At 43.7% G+C, this 19724-nt stretch overlaps 1 protein-coding gene across 1 annotated transcript in view; it reads left to right on the top strand.

The window, feature by feature from the left end:
- Positions 1-11917: 11917 nt before the first annotated feature.
- Positions 11918-19724, top strand: part of LOC140185319 (bactericidal permeability-increasing protein-like) — a 36884-nt gene continuing 29077 nt past the window's right edge. The window contains exons 1-2 of the mRNA XM_072238716.1: positions 11918-12066; positions 16385-16499. Of these exons, the coding sequence (XP_072094817.1) occupies positions 11955-12066; positions 16385-16499 (227 nt within the window). The 5' untranslated portion in view covers positions 11918-11954. The remainder of the gene's footprint in view (positions 12067-16384; positions 16500-19724) is intronic.

The raw sequence follows: 19724 nt of genomic DNA, 5'->3' as shown, positions 1-19724 counted from the left end.
TGTTGGGTTTGTTCTCGAGTGGCCATGCATTCAGGGTATGGGCCAATAATTGATAACAATACTAGAACTGTGAGGGGAGCTAGAGACTGCACTGCCAATAGAAATGAATCTTTCCAATGCAACTGCTTTGAGGGATGCTATCAGCCTTTCTGTGATGGACTGCATGAACCCCCCAAGTACTGAAGTTGAGAGGTCTGTTACTGCATTCACTGTTGGCTGGGGCTAGGCTTGGGGAGCAGTACATTCAATGTCAATACCACCAGTGATCATCCTGTTAATGGGACCTATTGGCTATGCGGCTTCAAGGCCTAACATTTGTTGCCAGTGGTTCCCTTTCAAAATGGGATTTTTAGCCTGAACCAAAGCCATGGAGGGGTTGTTGTTAATTGGCCTCTGTGATACCTTAAGTGTAACACCTGCCATTGCTCCCCTTGCATCCACCCGTGCAACTCCGCCAACGAAGGACTATTATGGAGACGAGCGTTTCTGATTAATAGCATCAGCCAGGCTAGCTTGTGAGAGCATCAATATAGCATTGGCCGTGGAGGAAGGCTAATAAAACAACTTTAGCCTTACATGACAGAAGCCAGGCTATTAAAGACATTGCTTGCTGAAATGGCGGCCGTCTGTACTGTGGCCCTTCAGAATTGGTTAGCTTAAGATCTTTGGTGCCTGAGAAGAGTGGTTGGGGGTGTTGCACATCCATCCCTGATATATTCAAGATCGTCACTGATTTGACAGTACATCTCCGGTTGGAGGCTGACAAGGTCAGAAAGACCAGTAGAAGTTATACGGGAATCCATCTTCACCTTGGGGACAGTTTCACATGCTTCACTCACTACTGGGGGAGGAGGCTTGGGCAGCTCCGTTGTGGAGTGGGTAACGGTGGAGGGGGGCATATTTCTGCTATTTGTGATATTTGTTACCATCTCTTGCCTGAAATCGCTCTGTTGAGTGATGGCCTGAAGAACGGCCACCTGTGGTTTGCAGACATCCCACCCTGCAAAAACTCATTTCAGGGAGGCAGCACCATCAATTTGCGGGAGACTTCTGGGATAGGTGTGATGTCTGCAATAGAGTAGCTCCTTAGCAGCCAGCCAGCTAGTTTAAATAACGTTAGCTATGCTGATGAACGAATGACACCTGTTAAACTCACCTCAACATGTCTTTTACATTTTAACCCACCATGGGCAATAGAAAAGTCATTGTTTTAAACAGTGCAGAGAGCAACACTGTCATTATTTTTGACCCCTATTAGGCAGGGGTACACTTTAGGGTAGTCTGGGGTGACGTATGATTTATATTTTCTTTCTTTTGGAACACTCTCCCATGGCACGCTCTCGCTTGCTTTCTTTCTCTCTCGCTCGCTCTCTCTCGTGGTCGCTCTCGCGCTTTCTCTCTCACTCGCTCTCTCTCGTGGTCTCTCTCGTGCTTTCTCTTTTGCTTTCTCTCGGTCGCTCACTCTCAAAAAAATCGATTTCCGTGACATTGTATATAATTTGTGGGCATCAGGGAGCCACTATTAATATGCAGGAGACTCCCGGAACTTCTGGGAGAGGTGGGATGTCTGAGTTTGGTCCAACAGCCACTGACGAGTTCCAAAGGCTCTGGACTATTAAGCCGTAGCCAAGACCTGTGTTGTACTTTATAGAACACAATGGGGTGGTGTGGTAGTTCCAGCAAGGAAAGGGTTAAGATCATGTGTGAACAGAGACAGTGTGCAGACATTGTATAGTCAACTTAGTGAACAGCCTTGAGAACCTAACTCCCCTTTGTAAAGCCGAGTTCAAAGTAAAGACCGTAGAATCAGTTTAGAGTTGTGGTCAGTAAAGCTATCTACAATGGTTTAGGAGCCTGATGGTTGTAGGGTAAGAACTGTTCCTGGACCTGGTGGTGGGGGACCTAAAGCTTCTGTACTTCCTGCACGATGGTAGTATTGAGAAGAGAGCGTGGCCTGGATGATGTGGTCCTTGATGATTTGCACTGAGTCCTTCATGCTTATCAAGAGATCATAAGTTTGCTTGTGTATTTAGAGTGCATTTCTTAAAGGGAAATTACAGGCTGCAGATTGCAGTAAGAACAGTTCCATGGCCACTTTATTAGGTAGCTCCTGTACCACTGAATAGCCCATCAACTTCATGGTTCGATATGTTGTGTGGTTAGAGATGCTCTTCTGACACCACTGTTGCAATGCGTGGTTATTTGAGTTACTGTCGCCTTCCTGTCAGATTGAACCAGTCTGGCCATTCACCTCTGACCTCTCAAGGTGTTTTTGCCCATGGAACTGCCACTTATTGGATGTGTTTTTCACACCATTCTCTGTAAACTCCAGAGACTGTTGTGCATGAAAATGCCAGGAGACCAGCAGTTTCTAAGATATTCAAACCACCATGTCATTTCATGGTTAAGGTCACTTAGATCACATTTCTTCCCCATTGTAATGTCTGGTCTGAACAACAACTGAACCGCTTGACCATGTCTGCATGCTTTAATGCATTGAGTTGCTGCCACGTGATTGGCTGATTAGATATTTGCATGAACAAGCAGGTGTACCTAATAAAATGCCCACTGAGTATATTTCTTTGGACTTTGTGAACTGCCTGCAAAACATTGCTGTATGTTGCCCCTGTTATGATTGGTATTTAAGTATAAAAAAACTAGGATTCAGAAGTGCCCTAAATTTCTACTGGATCAATATCTATACAAAAATTCACAATCTTGGGCTGTACCTTCAGAGCAGTTTGGTGACAGAGGCTGAACTGTTCTTGTGCACTTGTAAATAAAGTGTGATTGAGAAACTAGTGCAAGTTGTCAGGATCCAGTTAATCAGTGCCGACAGCGGAGCATTGGAAACCTCATTAATATCGTAGTCACATCACTAAAGCCATGGGCCTGTTCTTTAAAGGATGTTCAAACAGAATTTACATTTTTGGCAAACGTTTACTGTCTTTGTTTTGATACTGAGATCTAACAAGTTACACAGTCAGATCTCAGTATCGAAACAAAGACAGTAAACAGTAAAGGAAGGTTGATCTGCTGGTCCTACTCCACACACAACTTCGTAATTCCATGTACGGACCCAGGCTCTAACTTTGTCCTTACATTTCAGCACACCAATTCCGTCTGGTTTGTGCTGTCTTTTGTTTCAGTCACACCACCTTGCCAGCCATTGCCCTGCTGCTGTGGTCCCCATCCTCCTGCCGCTCCACTTTAAACCCTCCTGAGTGGCACGAGCAAACCTCCCTGAGAGAATGCTGCCTCCCCTCCACTTCAGATGCAGTCTACCTAGTCTGTACTGGTCCCACTGTCCCAGAAGAGAGCTCAAAAATCCATAAATCTAAAGCCCTCCCTCCTGTACCAGCTCCTTAGCCATATTGAACCGTATAAATTAACCTATTTCTCACCTCACTAGCATTTCACAGATAGTAATCTTGAGATGACAACCCTGGAAGTTCTCTGTTTTTTTAACTTCCTGCTTAACTCCCAAAAAGCACTTTGCAGGGTCTCATCCCTACAACTGCCTATGCTGTTGTTACCGTGTGAACCACAGTCCCTGGGTGCTCAGTCTCCCCTCTCAGAATGTCCAGAAAGGGTGTTACTGAGATTGAAGGACATCTGTTATAAAGAGGAACTGGATAAGGCTGGGAATATTTCCCATGGAGGCCCAAGGGGGTAACTTTATGGAGGTACATAAAAATCATTAGGAGCACAGATAAGGTGATGGTCCCAGTCTTTCCCCACAGAGGGCTGTGAATGTACGGAATGAGCTGTCAGGGAAAGTGGGAGAGGCAATGTTCAAAGGATATTTAGATAAGCACATGGATAGGAAAGAATTAGAGGGATATGGACCAAATGTAGGCAAATGAGACCTAGTCAGCAAGGACAAACTGATAATTGGCTAATTATTGTGACATCTACTGAGACAGAGGGGAAGGCATTGTTATATATGCCATCCATTCAGATCATTCCAAACGTAAGAACACTGAGGTGGTACGAAGGGAAAACAATACCCGAATGCAGACTACAGTGGCACAATTACAGAGAAAGTGCAATGCAAGTCGACAAATAAGATGTAGGGGCCATGATGAGATAGGTAGAGAGATCAGGAGTTCAACAAGAAGTCCGTTCAAGAGGTCTATTGCAACACCACAGCAGCTGTTCTTGAGGTTGGTATGGTACCAGCCCTTTAACCCACTTTGTTGTGCCCACCTTTTAACTACCCTAAAATCAATCTACCATACATAACACTCCAATTTTCTATCATTCATGTGCCTATCTAAGAGTTTCTGAAATGCTCTGAATGTATTGGCTTCTACCACCAGGCTTGGCAGGACACTCCATGTGCTCACCACTCTCTGTGTGAAATACCTACATCTGATATCCCTCCCTTTACTTTCCTCCAATCACCTAATAATTATGCCCCCTTGTATTAGCTAGATCTGCCCTGGGAAGAAATATCTGGCCATCCACTCAATCTATTCCCCTTTTCATCTAGTGCACAGCTCATCCTCCTTCACTCCAAAGAGAAAAGCCCTTGCTTACTCAACCTACCCTCACAACTCATGGTCTCTAATCCAGGCAGCATGCTGGCAAATCTTCTCTACAACCTCTCTAAAACTTATACATCCTTCCTATAATGAGGTGACCAGAACTGAACACTATAGTTCAAGCATAATCTAACCAGGATTTTATAGAGAAGCAACACTACCTTGCAGCTCTTGGATTCGATCCCCTGACTAATGAAGGCCAACACACCAAATGCCTTTTTAACAATCCTATCAACTTGGGCTGTAACTTTAGGGGATCTACAGATGGCAGCCACAAGATCGCTTTGTTCCTCCACACTGCCAAGAATCATGCCATTAACTTTGAATTCTGCCTTCAAATTTGACTTTCCAAAATTAACCACTTCATACTTTTCTGGGTTGAACTGCATCTGCCACTTCTCAGATGAGCTCTGCATTCCATGGCAAACTTCTACACTATCCACAACACCACCTTCATCGGCAGACTTACTAAATCACCCTTCCACTTCCTTATCCAAATTATTTATAAAAGTTGCAAAGAGCAGGGAACCAGAACGCATTGCTGTGGAACACCACTGGTCACCAACCTCCAAGCAGAATATGTTCCATCTATAACTGCCCTCTGCCAATGAGCACAAGCCAATCCTAAATCCACGCAGCCAAGTTTGCTTGGATCTCATGCCTCCTGTCTTTCTGAATGAGTCCACGATGGGGAAAATCCATACAATCTACTTCCAACTGTTTTCGTAGTCGTTAGGTCGCAGACAATTTCCCTCCACGCCGCTCTGTCCCGACACTTGTCCACAACATCCCTAGTTTTGTCCAGCTTGGCCCAAGCCTTGATGTTATCCAGCCTCGTTGTTCTCTAGGAAGAGGTACAGTCGACGTACCTCTTCCTAGAGATGCTGCCTGGCCTGCTGCGTTCACCAGCAACTTTGACGTGTGTTGCTTGAATTTCCAGCATCTGCAGAATTCCTCGTGTTTATGTTGTTCTTTACCTTCCTCTTCCTTTCTTTCCCTCCACCTTTCCATATAACAAGTCCGACAAGATGTTGTCTCTCCGCGTAACATGTCCACAATAAGCAAATTTTAACTTCATAATCTTCTCCAGCAATATCCGTGGTCTATCAACCTCGGACAAAACCCTCTCATTTGAAACATTTGTCGATAGCACCACATTTCAAAAGCATTAATTCATTTCATGTCATCCTTCTTCAGGGTCCATGTTTCTGATCCATACCTCAGCACTGACCATACGTAACACTCCAGGAAACGGATTCTCCTTTGGATGTCTACCTTCCGATTGCATAGTAGATCTTTTAGCTTCATGAGCTGGGTCTTAGCCATACCTATTCTCCTTCTGATCTCAACTTCACATCTCCCGTCATCTGTCAGACAACTGCCAAGATATTCAAACTTTCACACCTGTTCAATGTCTTGTCCATTCACTTGTAACGATACCATCATGAATGAGTCTTTAGTGCTTGTTTTGCTTACCACCATCGATTTTGTTTTCTTAGGGTTGATTTTAAGTCCGTAGTCAAGGCTTTTCTCATTCACTTTATTCAGCATAATTTGCAGTTCGCATTCGCTGTCAGCTAACAACGCGGTGTCGTCCGCATACCTGATGTTATCCACCTTCCGGCCTCCGATTGGAATACCTGTCTCCTGACGGTCACATTCCTGAAAAATCCATTCTCCGTAGGGGTTGAACAAATCTGGCGATCCAACACAGCCTTGCCTTACGCCTTGTTTAATACATGCCCATGGTGATAGCTCATTTTCTACGCTGACTGCCGCTTTCTATTTCCAATACAAGTTCCAACTGTTTTACCTTCAGCAATGAACTTTATCACACCCACAAAGGGTTCAATCAGACTCGTGAGGCATGACTTGCCATCATCAAGCCATGATAACTATCGTTAGTCAGACTATGCTTCTTCAAATGCTTGTAAATCCTGTCTCTGAGAAACATCACCAATAATTTGCCCACCACTGAAGTAAGACTTACTGGTCTATAAGTTCCCAGCTTCACGGATAATTGTTATTTCCCAATAGAACTTGCAATTCTCTATTCTGCTTCTTGTGCAAGTATTGGTTCTGATGTTGAGGGGTTAACATTTTTCCGGAGGGGAGGAGGTCACTTGCAGCGATGGGTTAGAGATGAAGTTAAGTAACACAAAAAGGAATTGCGTGTCCCATGTACAAGGACTGAAATTATTGTTGGGTTCCTATTTTCTATAGAGTAACAACTGAACCTTCTCCATTTCCACTCGAATCCCAGTTACAGGCTTCCTGCTGTTATTTCAATACAGATTTTGAGTCTTGCACAACGTTGAACAGACATTGACCACAACATTGAACGTTAAACCTGATTGTGAACTGGGGCAACTTATCAGTTCACAAAACGGAGTCTGTGAAAATAACCAGGTTTATTTGTTTCAGGGAGGGAGTGTGAGATGTCTCAGGTCAATTGGAGACCAGATGAGTGCATTTACCAATATAGTCACATGTTCTGACTGACAATCCCAAATCATTCCCAATAACATAGGAACAAACACAATAATTCAGTCTTGGGCATGTTTTTAAATACCCACCCTGGTTCTAATAGTCCTGGAGCAGAACACAAACATCTGGAGCAGGATGGCTGCAGAGCTTTGTCGTGTGGATGTCAGGCCCATCCTGAGTAAAAAGCATTCACAAAGGCTTGGAGTTTGGCCTCCTAGCATTCACTAATGTAGGTGTCTGCAAACATGCGTTGTATGGAGTTTTCCATGCTTGTTTGGATAATTAGCTGAGGGATCAATTTGTGATGATGTAATTATTAACTACAAATATTGGCTATGGGGCAATTATCTTTCAAAGGTATGCAGAATGGAATACTTCAATAAGTTAGGTTTGTGAGACAGTTGAAAAGGTGGGCTTTTCAGAAAAACACATAGACAACAATTCAATGCAGCCAGTATTTGGAACTTCGGAATGGATTGAAACCTGAGATTTTGTTCTTAACAGACCAGGCCTTCAGTCTTTGGAGACTCTTTGGAAGGTAGTCCAGCTGGTGTGGTTTCAATCCACCAATGGTAGTTATGGTAGTTTATCTTACCTCCTCACAAGCTTTCTTCAATTTACATTAATAATTTCATTATACCTTAAAGTCACAATGTGAGGAATTTCAAACGGATTCAAAGGTTCAAAGGCTTAAAAGTTCATTTATTATCAAAGTATACAACTGAAATTCTTTTTCTCCAGTTAGCCATGAAACCAAGAAAGAAAAGAAAGGCAGCAGGATCATCAACCCCAAATCCCTCCTCCCCGCACAAAAATGAACAAAAACAGAATAGGCACATTGACCCCCAAATCCCCCTCACCTGCACATGAAAAATCAAGAAAGATCAGGCAAAAAACACAGAATATAAAAAACTATAAGACTGAACAAAAAGTCTACAGTCTAAGTCCATATCCAAAACACAGAAAACCTGGGTAACATTCTCTAGGCCCAGCTGCAGCCTTTCCCTCTCTGTAGCAGAGCAAGCTCACCAGCTATCAAAAGGCAAGCAGCTGACACCCACTTTCTGAATGTGCCTTGATGTGTTAACCTCCCTTATCGCTTTAATTGGTGAACAGTGGAAGCTTTAATCGGCGAAATGGAGCCAGACATTGGCTCGCGCCCTGTAGTTTTCTCACACCGAAGTTCGCTCAAGCTGCATCTGTCACCCGGAAACCTCTCAGAAGGGCGCAGAGCGCTGAAACACGCAAACAACCTCCAAGCTGTAAATCACAGGCTCGAGCAGTCCTTCCTCTGATCTGATTGTATCGAAACTTCACTTTGCCTCCTATTCAAATTCATTCTCAAAACTGTTGGTTGCCCCACTTACCTTCTCTCTGTGGCTCCTACTGTGAAGGCCCAAACTCAACCCCTCTTCCGGGATACTTGGTGACTTCTTGTTCACAACCCCTTTCCAATGACCTTACTACTGCCTTAAGCTTCCTCTCTGCACTTTCCCCTCAAAATGTTTCCACCTCTTATGGTTCCATTCAGACACTTAGAGTCATAGAGCCATAAAACAGTATGACATGGATACAGGGACGCCGGCCTAACCAGTCCATGCTGATCATGGGCCCCACCTAGCTAGTCACAATTACCTGCATTTGTCCCGTATCCCTCCAAGCCCCACTCATCCATCTACCTGTCCAAACGTTTCTTGATGACACTGCTTTACCTTCCTCTACCACTTTGTCTGGCAGCTCATTCCTTATGCTCACCATCCTCTCCATGGAAAAAGTTGATTCTCTGACCTCTTTTATATTTTTCCCTGCACCAGTCCACACTGACTGTGGTCTCCCGATGAGGAAGTCAAGGATCCCGTTGCAGAGGGAGGATGATGGTGCTGAACGCTGAGCTGTAACCAATAAGCAGTAGTCTGCTGTAGACATTACTGTTGTCCTATCACAAGCAGGGAAAGAATGTTGATGTACTTTTTGGGGGGTTTAGGAGAACAATGACCTTGTTAAAACATAAATTCTTGATGGGCCACAACAGGGCAGATGTTGAGATGTTCCCACAGGTGGACAGGGTCTTGAATGAAGGAATGTAATTATAAACTGGGGACTGGTCACTTAAAACTTTCATGCAAAGGGTGGTGAATCTCTGGAATTCTTTATCCTGGAAAGTTATTGAGGTTGGATCACTGGCAGTATTTAGAAAGAAAGGAGATAAATTATTGAAAAATCGAGGTATTGAGGGGGCCGTGGGAACTGACCCAGAGGAATAATTGAAGCTTAGCACAGATCAGCTGTGTTTATATTTCAGTGGCAGATAGGCAAGAGGAAGCCCATACAGCCGCAGGGAAAGCATGTAATCTCCATATAGACAGCACCAGAGCGCAGAATTGAACTAGTGTACCATCCTTGGTTGTCCTGTTTCTCGAAGGTGTTAATGATTACAGAATCTTGGAGGATCCCTGGTACCTCCCACTGTTGCCTGAAGTGCCAGACGGATTATGGATTTGCAGCTGAATGTTTTCACTACTAAGTTTTATACTTTCAGTGAGGAAACTGCCTGCTTCCAAGGCCTTGTCACAATTTGTTTGGACAAGGTTTTCTCAACGCCCTGTGCGTCAGGAGCGGCGGAGGGGCCAGATCAGAGAGGTGGCAGTGAAATGAAGTCACGGGCGTTCACATCAGGCACAGAGCTAGGGTTCAGGAGGGCTTTGAAAAGTTCCTTCCACCAAGTGCTGACAGCCACTCTGTCCCTGATGAATCCACCTTGGGTGTTGGGGCCGCTGATGGGTGCTTCAGTGCTGTAAAACCAGCACGTTGCGGCTACAGTGAGGTGTTGAGCACCCTGCATCTTCTCTACCTGTTCTCTAACTCCTGGATTTTCTGCCTTTGCTGGGCATTATCTGACTGGAACGTTTTGTTTTTGCAATACCGAGGACTAATTTTAACTTTGTCTTTCTGTTAGCAAGGTGGGCGCTTGGCTGAGCTGGCAAAGATCCTCGCAATAAAGGAGTGTTTCATTCATCTAAGGGTACTTGGAGGCACATGATAAAATAGTTCAAAGTCAGCATGGTTTCCTTAAGGGGAAATCTTGCCTGATAAATCTGTTGGAATTATTTGAGGAAATAACAGGCTGTCAAAGGAGAGTCAGTGAACAGAAGGCCTTTGACAAGGTGCTGCATATGAGGCTGCTTAACATGATAAGAGTGCATGGTATTACAAAGAAGGTACTAGCATGGACAGAAGATTGGCTGACTGGCAGGAGGCAAAGAGTGGGAATAAAGGGAGCCTTTTCTGGTTGGCTATCTGTAACTAGTGGATATAGTCAATATTGGGATCACTTCCTTTCAAATAATATGCCAATGATTTGGATGACAGAAGTGATGGATTTGTGGCCATGTTTGCAGACAATATAAAGGTAGGTAGAGGGCCAAGTAGTGTTGAGGAAGCAGAGAGTCCACTGTAGGACTTAGACATATTGGGAGAAGTGGCAGATGGAATTATAGTGAAGGGAAATGTATGGTCATGCACTTTGACAGAAGGAATAAAGATGTAGACTACTTTCTAAATAGGGAGGAAGTTCAAAAACCAGAGTTGCAAAGGGATTTGGGAGTCCTTGTGCAGGATTGTCTAAAGTTTGACTTGCAGGTTGAGTGAGGGTGGTAAGGATACAATGTTAGCATTTATTTTGAGAGGACTAGAATATAGGAGGATGTAATGCAGAGGCTTTATAAGGTATTGATCAGACTCTTGGAGTATTGGGAGCTGCTTGGAGACCCTTATCTAAGAAAGGATGAATTGGTGTTGTAGAGGGTCCCAAGGAGGTTCACAGGAATGATACTAGGAATGAAAGGGTTAATGTATGAGGAACATTTGATGACTTTGGGCCTGTGCTTGCTGGAGTTTAGAAGAACAAGGGGAGATTTCATTAAAACCTGTTGAATATCGAAAGGCCAAGATGGAGTGGAAGTGAAGAAGATGTTTCCTATAGTGGATGAGCCTAGAACCAGAAGGCACAGCCTCAGAAGAGAGATATGTTCATTTAGAACAGAGATGAGGAGGAATTTCTTTAGCCAGAGGGTGGTGAATCTGTGGAATTCATTGCCATGGATGGCTGTCAAGGCCAAGTCTTCGAGAATATTTAAAGCAGAGGTTGATAGATTCTTGATTGGTCAGGGTATCAAAGGTTATGGGGAGAAGGCAGGAGAATGGGGGTGAGAGGGAAAATGGATCAGACAAGATAGAATGGTGGAGAAAACTCAATGGCCCAATTTTTCTCCTATATTTTATGGACAAATACAGGTAGATCTGTCCTTCAGAATTCCCTCCAGTAACCTCCTACCGGTGGACACCTGTAGTTTCTCAGCTTGTCCTTGCTACCCTTCTTAAACAGCGGGACAAATTTAACCACCCTCCAGTCTTCTGGAACTACGCAAGTGGCTAATTTTGAAGTAATTACTTCCAAAAGAGCATCCAGAATTTCTTTTCACACAGAGTCTGAGAACGCACTCGGTCAGACCCTGGGGATTTCTCCACTTTAATGTGCTGTAAAGCTGAAAATGCTTCCCCCTAAACATCTCCAGTGTTTCCTTATCACTTCAGATGAGAATCAGAATCTTAAGTCTGAGGCGCTAGGGAAATGAGAAGGGACGAGGTGTGAAAGGTCCCATGGGAATGCGTGCTGGGAGTAATTGAGTCTGGGGCAACAGAACGTTGAAGAGTTTCAAGTGACAGTTGTGGATGCTAGGTCGTGAAGTGATGGGGAAGTTGGAGACTGGAGATTCAGTTCAGCCGAAGGAAATTTAGTAAGTTTCAGATGGTGAAATGTGAAATCAGCTTATTTCAACAACTTCTGCTTTGCACCTTGTTAAAATGGGTGTGATCAGTCACTGACCCCCTGACTCTCTTGGTGTAGCATATCCAGTCGAGATGCTGCCAAGGCTTTGGGTTGTGACGATCGCTCTCCTGTTCTTTGCCTCGTGCACCCTGTGTACAAACCCAGGACTGAAAACAAGAGTTACACAAAAAGCCTTGAACTATGGTAAGTGTGGACACCTCACAGCCTGTACTTGGGGGTCTTTTATCCTGTATGGAAGCAGTTGCTATGTTCCAAAGTGTAGGTGGATACATTTTTGAGAAATTGGAGTATTGAGGGCTGTGGGGTACTGATACAGAGGAGGACTGTGTTAAATCTGCCATTATTTCTTGAACAGTGGGGCAGAGTTGAGGGCTGAATGACTTCCTCCTCCTCTGATCCTTTTGTGCTCAATGCCCAGGGCTTCTTGCTGAATCTTACTCTCACCTGAACAGCCATCTGCAAAACGTTGGCCACCTCTTCCCCTCTGCATCCTCTGACAGCAAGTTCCCTTCTGCCACTGTGATCCCAGTTTCTTTCTCACTTCCCCACACGCCCACGAGCTTACCCATCACCATCGAGCACCGAAACATCCTGCAAGCATTCATTATCCTCTCATGTACGCCTGTCACCTGGTAATCACAGGAGGTCTACTCCTGTATCCTCTGTTCTGTATTCCTCTTCACCTCCACAGATTCCCCCTGCCCCTTCGCTCATTCCCTTTACCCTGTTATTTGCCCCAGCCAGGCATCCATTGGGTATCTATACCTTTCCACTGACTCCCCTGCCTCTCTAATCTCACATTGGCTGTCTATTCATACTCACTTGTTCCTTGTTCGCATCCATCAAACATAGAACATCAAAAGGTACAGCACAGGAACAGTTCTTCAGTGCACAATGTTGTACTGAACTACTTAAAGTACTAACTAAATACTCACCTAAACTAATCCCTTCTCCTACACAAGATCCATATTCCTCCATTCTCTGCAGATTCCTGTGCTGGCCCAAGAGCTCTTAAACATTTCTATTGCACTACTGCTCCTGGGAGATAGATACTGGCTGTCCACTCTACGTGGTCTCTCATAATGGTATTGGTATTCGTGTTGGTCTATATTTGCTACATGAACTGAGGTAAGCAAAAGGCTTGTCTTGCACATTGTTCACACAGATCAAATCATTACGCAGTGCGTTGAGGTAGAACAGGGTCAAACAATGATAATGCAGAATAAAGTGTAACAGCTGAAGGGAAAGTGCAGGGAAACAGTAAAGTGCAAGAGCATAATGAGATAGATTGTGAGGTCGAGTCCATCTTATCATACTAGAGAGTCATATAGTAATTGATTCCATCCTGATCATTGGCCATCTGCAAAACGTTGACCACCTCTTCCCATCACTGGATCTCACTGGATCTGTGAATTCTTCTCCATCAGTTTGGCCTTATTTCGGAATGTCTGTTTGCTCTTATGAAACTAAGCTGATGATTCAGCTTGGACCCCCAGATCCGCCTGCTTCAGTCATTTCAATTTCATCTCTGACCTCAATGAATTTAAGCCTTTTGTACAACTAGACACACGTGAGTTCTTTGTCTGGGCTGAGTAATACTATACAAATGCAAGGCGTGCGCTCCAGAAACAGTACTAATACTTTTCACGATGGTGGGTGCAATTTTATAGTCACAGGGTCATACAACATGGAAAAAGGTCCTTTGGCCCACCCTGTCTAGTGTTGTTTCTGATGTGCTGTACTTTGCTGGTGGCGTAGTGGCATCAGTGCCGGACTTCGGGATGAGAGGTCCTAAGTTCGAATCCAGCCGGCTCCCCTGCACGCTTTCCATCCATGCTGGGTTACGAGCTGGTGATCTCTTTGGAAACTCACCCGGCAGAAGGCAAAGGCAACTTGCCTCGTACGCGGTTCCCCACGACGTCAGAGAGGTGTGGAGGGAAATCGTCCGCTAACCGGAGAAACTCCAGAAGCGACGTGCCTTTTCTTTTCCTACTTTGATGCTAAGATACACCGCTCTGTATTAATCTGATAGAATAAATCGTAATTGGCTAATCTGTAACCATGTGTGAGCTTCACACTTGTGCGTTTGGAAAACAATGTACATTATACGTCAATGATTTGGATGATGGAATTGATGGCTCTGTGACCAAGTTTGCAGCCGATATGAAGATAGGTGGAGGGGCAGGTAGTGAGGAGGAAGCAGGGTGTCTGCAGGAGGATTTAGACAGGTTAGGAGAATGGGCAACAATGTGGCAGTTGGCATACAGTGTCAGGAAGTGTATGGTCATGCACTTTTACAGAAGGATCAAAGTGTGGGCTGTTTTCGAGAAAGACAGAAAATTCAAAATTCCGAGGTGCAAAGGGACTTGGGAGTCCTGGTACAGGATTCCCTCAAGGTTAACTTGCAGTTTGAGTCAGTGGTGAGTGTTACGTACCTCGTAACTGGGTTGCCAAACCAGCAGAAATGGATCACTCAGTTGGAGTCTGGATTACTAGGACTAAGAAAGTTTTATTAAAGAAACAAGCAACACAGTAATCGAAAGGATAATAAATGCAACAGTTCAGCAATGATAAACACACATGTGCACAGAATTAAGATAACAGCATCAATCAAGCTCTATCGTTGTCTAGGGGTAAATGACCGATTTCAAAGTGACACAAAGTTCAGTCCAATTTAGTTCAGTTCGCAGTAACCGTTGCCATGGCAATGGACAACGTGGGGAGAGGGAGAGAGAGAACGAGAACAACTGATCATTCAGACACGGCTTCCACTCACAGACCGGCGATATGGCTCACAAGCAGCTTTCGGGCGGGTCCTTTGTGATGTCACCTGAGGTCACCGACTGTGACCCCTCCTCCAGATGCGGTCGATCCTCTGCAGTGAACCCAGCACCCAAACGAGGGTGGACACACACCGGGTTCCCGCTGATCGTACCGTTCCACCCTGTGCATTTAAGGCTGATCCCTCGATCAGCCATCCAAGAGCTTCCCACCGACTTGTGAGAGGCGCACCGCTTCCAGGGTCTCGCTACCTCGGGTGTCGTGTGTGTGTCCTGCCTTAGCAAACCTGTCCCTTTTTATCCCCCTGCTGGTGTATCGCCTGTCCATCACACTTCAAACAGTTCAGGGTTCAAAGGGGGAGCCGCTCCAGACAGCTCTCTCTCCCGTCCCTTCATTACACATCTCCAGATCGTCTGTCCATCACTTCAAACAGTTCAAGGTTCAAAGGGAGAGCCGCTCTAGACAGCTCTCTCTCCCGTCCCTTCATTACACATCTCCAGATGCTGCTTCATTGTTCCTTATCTCTCCTTCCCCTGAGGACAGGTGGCAGACCAACTGCTGATGCCACTGATGCTAACCCAGGCCAGCAAACATCTTAATTTATGTGTATTCTCGTCACATGAGAAAGGCAAATGCAATGCTGGTATTAATTTTCAGATGACTAGAACATAGAAGCAAGAATGTAATGTTGAGGCTTCATAAGGCACAGAGTTTTGTGAGTGGTTTTGAGATTTACCTTAGAAAGGATATGCTAACATTGGAGACAGTTCAGAGGAGGTTTACGAGAATGATTCTGGGAATGTAAGTGTTACTGTATAAGGAGCATTTGATGTCTCTGGGCATATACTCACTGGAATTTAGAAGAATAAAAGGATATCTCATTGAAACCTATCGAATGTTGAAAAGCCTAGGTAGAGTGGATGTGGAGAGGATGGGTCTTACAGTGGAGGAGTGTAGGGCTAGAGGGCACAACCTCAGAAAAGAGCAGAGATGAGGAGGAACTTCTTTAGACAGAGGGTGGTAAGTCTGTGGAATTCATTGCCACAGACGGCTGCAGAGGTCGGGTCACTGGGTGTATTGAAGGTGGAAGTTGATCGGTTCCTGATTCGTCAGGGTGTGAAAGGTTTTGGGGAGAAGGAAGGAGAAAGGGAAAACAGATCAGGTATGATGGAATGGCAGAGCAGACTCGATGGACCAAATGGCCTAATTCCTCTCCTATCTCTCATGGTCTTATGGATCCAGTAACCAAGAATGTAAAATACCCATATTCACCCTCCATTCTGTTGGGCTACACGACCAACAATACATCAAAAGTTAAAATTTTGCATCCCCAAAGCTTACAGATGAGCCTGTAGCTGGCTCGTTTTATTCTTATCTCCACTGATGCTGTGTATTTCTAACATTACCTGTCTCTGTTAACAGCACCATCTATTAATCATTAGTTACCAACAGAAAATGCAGTAACTATATTTTCTTGTGTGCTGGGATTGTGATGGCTCCATCCCTTTATACTCAGACTCACCTGGCACTGGGCAACTTAAACTTGGTGTCACTATTTGGACTAGTGTGAGTATCCAGCCGAACAGATGGTGGGTGAACCCACAACAGCCACTAATTGTGGAGGAGAGTGCTGATATGTACGGTGCATAACTAAGCGCATGGCTGTGTTGGTCCAATTCCTACCGAGCACTGACTTCTCCAACATTTCTTTCTCATGCAGCTCAGTCGATTGGGATGGCTGTGTTACAACAGAAGATGCAACAGTTAAAGATTGCAGATATATCGGGTAAAATTAAAAAAAAGTTCTTTGGCAGCATCCGTTACAGTTTCACAGGGTTAGTGCTACTTTATGTTGTTCTGTAATCCATGTTCATTGCCTGTTAAATGGAACTGTATTTTCAGATTGTTGCTTCCATTGCTAGCTGAAGTGTGTTGACCTGGGTTGACTGGGCAGCTTTGTAAATGCTGTGCCTCCTGTTCAGTTTGATGCACCGAGTCTAAGTGATTTTTGTGGTATTGCTCAGCACACAGTACAAACAAAACTCAAGTACATTACGCTGAATGAATGGTGTACTTTCCAGGAAAGTGTTCCCTGGCGTATAAAATGAGTTGTGTTGTCAAATATTTCAGTCACTGAGCAACTTCCAAAGTGCCCACAATGACAAACAGGAAGCAGGGAAAACCCGGAATAAATGAAAGCAATGCTTTCTGAAGCTGGAATGCTCCTACCAGGTCTGTCTTTCACAAAGCTTTGTGCAATGCACTTCAATTAAGCTTAACATGGTTTTCTTCACTCGTTCAGTTCATGTGAAAATTTGTTCCTTCAGCTTTTTACTATCTCTAACACACCAATTTTGTAGCTCATCACGTAATTTGTCACGTGTTTCCTTTTCTTTCACTAATTAATCAGCTAACTTCTTCACTCATTCAGTTAACTCACAAATTCTATATTCAAGCTGACTATATGTTAGCTTAAACCCACACACTCCAGTTTTTTCTCTTTCCCTCACCCATTCTCTGGATCTTATCACATGCCTTCTTAATATCAGCTCAGACCCACATTTCATTAGACTCAACATTGATGGTATATTTCATCTCATTTTTTAAATTAATCTCATCATATTGAAATATTTTATTCAGGTAAGAGCTCAAAGCCTCAGACACCTGCTCACATGTAACTAGTAGAGCTACTAGGACTTGATGTTTCAATCCCTACGGTAAGTTGGCACTCTCGATGTTGGCAGTGGGTTTGGAGTGGTGACAAGGAGGGAGGGTAGGTACGTCATCGGGGTCATCAGGTGGGCACTCTCCTTCTTTGACGTTTCGTTGATAAGCCCACGACGTCTCCAGAGGGCTCAACGGTGCTACCTGGCGTCCCAGATACACCCCCCTCAGTTCCATACCCTCCTGTCTTCATCTTGCAGCCCAGTTGTTGTCTTTCCTTTTAATCCAAATCCAATTGCTGCTTTCTTCTGCTGCACTTGACAAGGACTTGATTGCTTGAGATTCTGTAGTATTAGGTTTCACAACTTTGGCCATTGTTAAGTCTAACTCTTAATTAAAACTCATGTAACATTTAATGTGTACATACTTTTTATCACTTGAACTGTGATCAAAATATTATTGGATTGCAACTGAAATATCATTTTAGGAATAAATCAAAATTTTGTAGGATTGCAGTCAATGTTTTATTTTAGGACTACAATCAGAATTCTGTCCGATTGCAATTGATATTTTTGGCTTGCCAGTGACAATTTTTCCTCACTGTATTGTAATGTAGATATTTTTAAAGCATTAAATTACATTGGAAGATTTCTTAGATACTCCTTGTACAAATTAAATTTGAGCATGATGTTAATTTCAGTGCTGGTCTGATTTTTTCAGAATAGCAATGTGTAATAGTTTCCCTTTACTCTTAAACTTCTACTAAATGATGTATTGAAGCAAGAACTAGACGGGTTTCTCAGATAATTTGAACATTTTGAAAATTGCTCAAAGGACAAATTGACAAAGGATAGGGCTGACCAAACAAAGCTTCATATTACACTGGACAGCAATTTTTTTTCAAAAATATTGCTTGCTGAGAGATATTCTGTGGTTATGATAAACTGCCTGAAGCTGAACATAAATGTAATTTCAGACTACTGGCAATATATAGGAATTTAGAGAAACAAGCAAGTAACTTTTATTTAATATAATTGCATAACGATGCTGACACTTTGCAATAGCTCAACTAAGCTAAAAATGTTTTGTTCATGATTTTCATTTGTACTCAGTGTCTGAGGTTCCTAGCCTTAAATGTTCAACAATCAGCTAGCCAGCACTGATGGACTTCAGTTGCCTTGATACTATTTCTCCATGACCACAATGTCCTCGTGAAACTTTTCACCATGCCCATCGCTGGCAGTGCCAAAATTTGCAGGGAAGAAGTCTAAATGGGAATGTAGAAAATGAATCGTTTTCATGGTTTTGTGTGCTTGAAGAATGTTGTCAAACAGCTGTTTGTAGTTTGTTGCCAAGAAAATTTTCAACAACATCCCTGAATGCCTTCCATGCAATTTTCTCTAGCCTCACTAGAAGTTCTTTGAATTTCCTGTCATTGATGACCTGTTTGATTTGTAGTTAAACAGAAATGACTCCTTAATTTTGGCTTCAGTTATTCTTGGAAACATCTGTCTCAAATATTGAAATCCTTTACCTTACTTGTTCATTGCTGTCACAAAATTTTTCATATGCCCCATTTTTGTATGAAGAGCAGGCAAAAATATCTTTGGGTCTACAAGTGGCTTATTATGTGCCACACTTTTCTGCCCTGGAATCAACTGCTTCCAGAGTGGCCAATCCTTTTTAATGTAATGATATTCTTTAGCATGGCTGTCCCATTCACATTTGTGTAAAAGAAAACTCGATTTAATTGGTGTGCTTGGATAATGGAACCATTACCTGCTCTATCAGAAAACCCTGTATTTAGACATGGACTAATGATCATGACTATATAGTCCTTTGCTAGACCCTTAACCCTTTCAGGCCTGCGTATTAATTTTAGTTGTCTCTATGATGGAAATTTTTGTGCCTGGTGACAGCAGGTTCTGTCCTTGCAGTCTTGAACCCAGTAATTCTGCTTTTGCCTTTGGCAAAACAGAGTCTCTGACCTGATCATTTAAGTCAGATTGAGTTATCAGTTGAGCCTCACTCGACATAATGGGTACAAAATCTGTATCAGTATCAGTGTCGTTTTCCATTCCTGGCTTCTGCATCGTGGCAACTTTATCTGCCTTCTCTAGACTCCATGTTTCTGGTGGATTCGATATTGGAAGACTGTCGTCATGCGGCACAGGTCTCACAGCTGAAGGGATATTAGGGTATTCAATGGATTTCTTGTTTTTAGCAGAGAAACCAGACACGCTGGTCAGACAGAAGTAGCAGTCTGTCACAATATCCTTCTCCTCTTGTCGTATCACCTGGACAGCGAATGGCATTGACTTCCGAGTACCTCTGGGCCAAGCTCTAAGATCGAGAGCGCATGATGCACAACAAATGTGAGGAGCCCAGGCTTGGTC

The sequence above is a fragment of the Mobula birostris genome, chromosome 2 (genome assembly GCF_030028105.1).
Source record: "Mobula birostris isolate sMobBir1 chromosome 2, sMobBir1.hap1, whole genome shotgun sequence".
Lineage (NCBI taxonomy): Eukaryota > Metazoa > Chordata > Chondrichthyes > Myliobatiformes > Myliobatidae > Mobula > Mobula birostris.
This window is presented reverse-complemented; position numbering and strand designations above follow the sequence as displayed.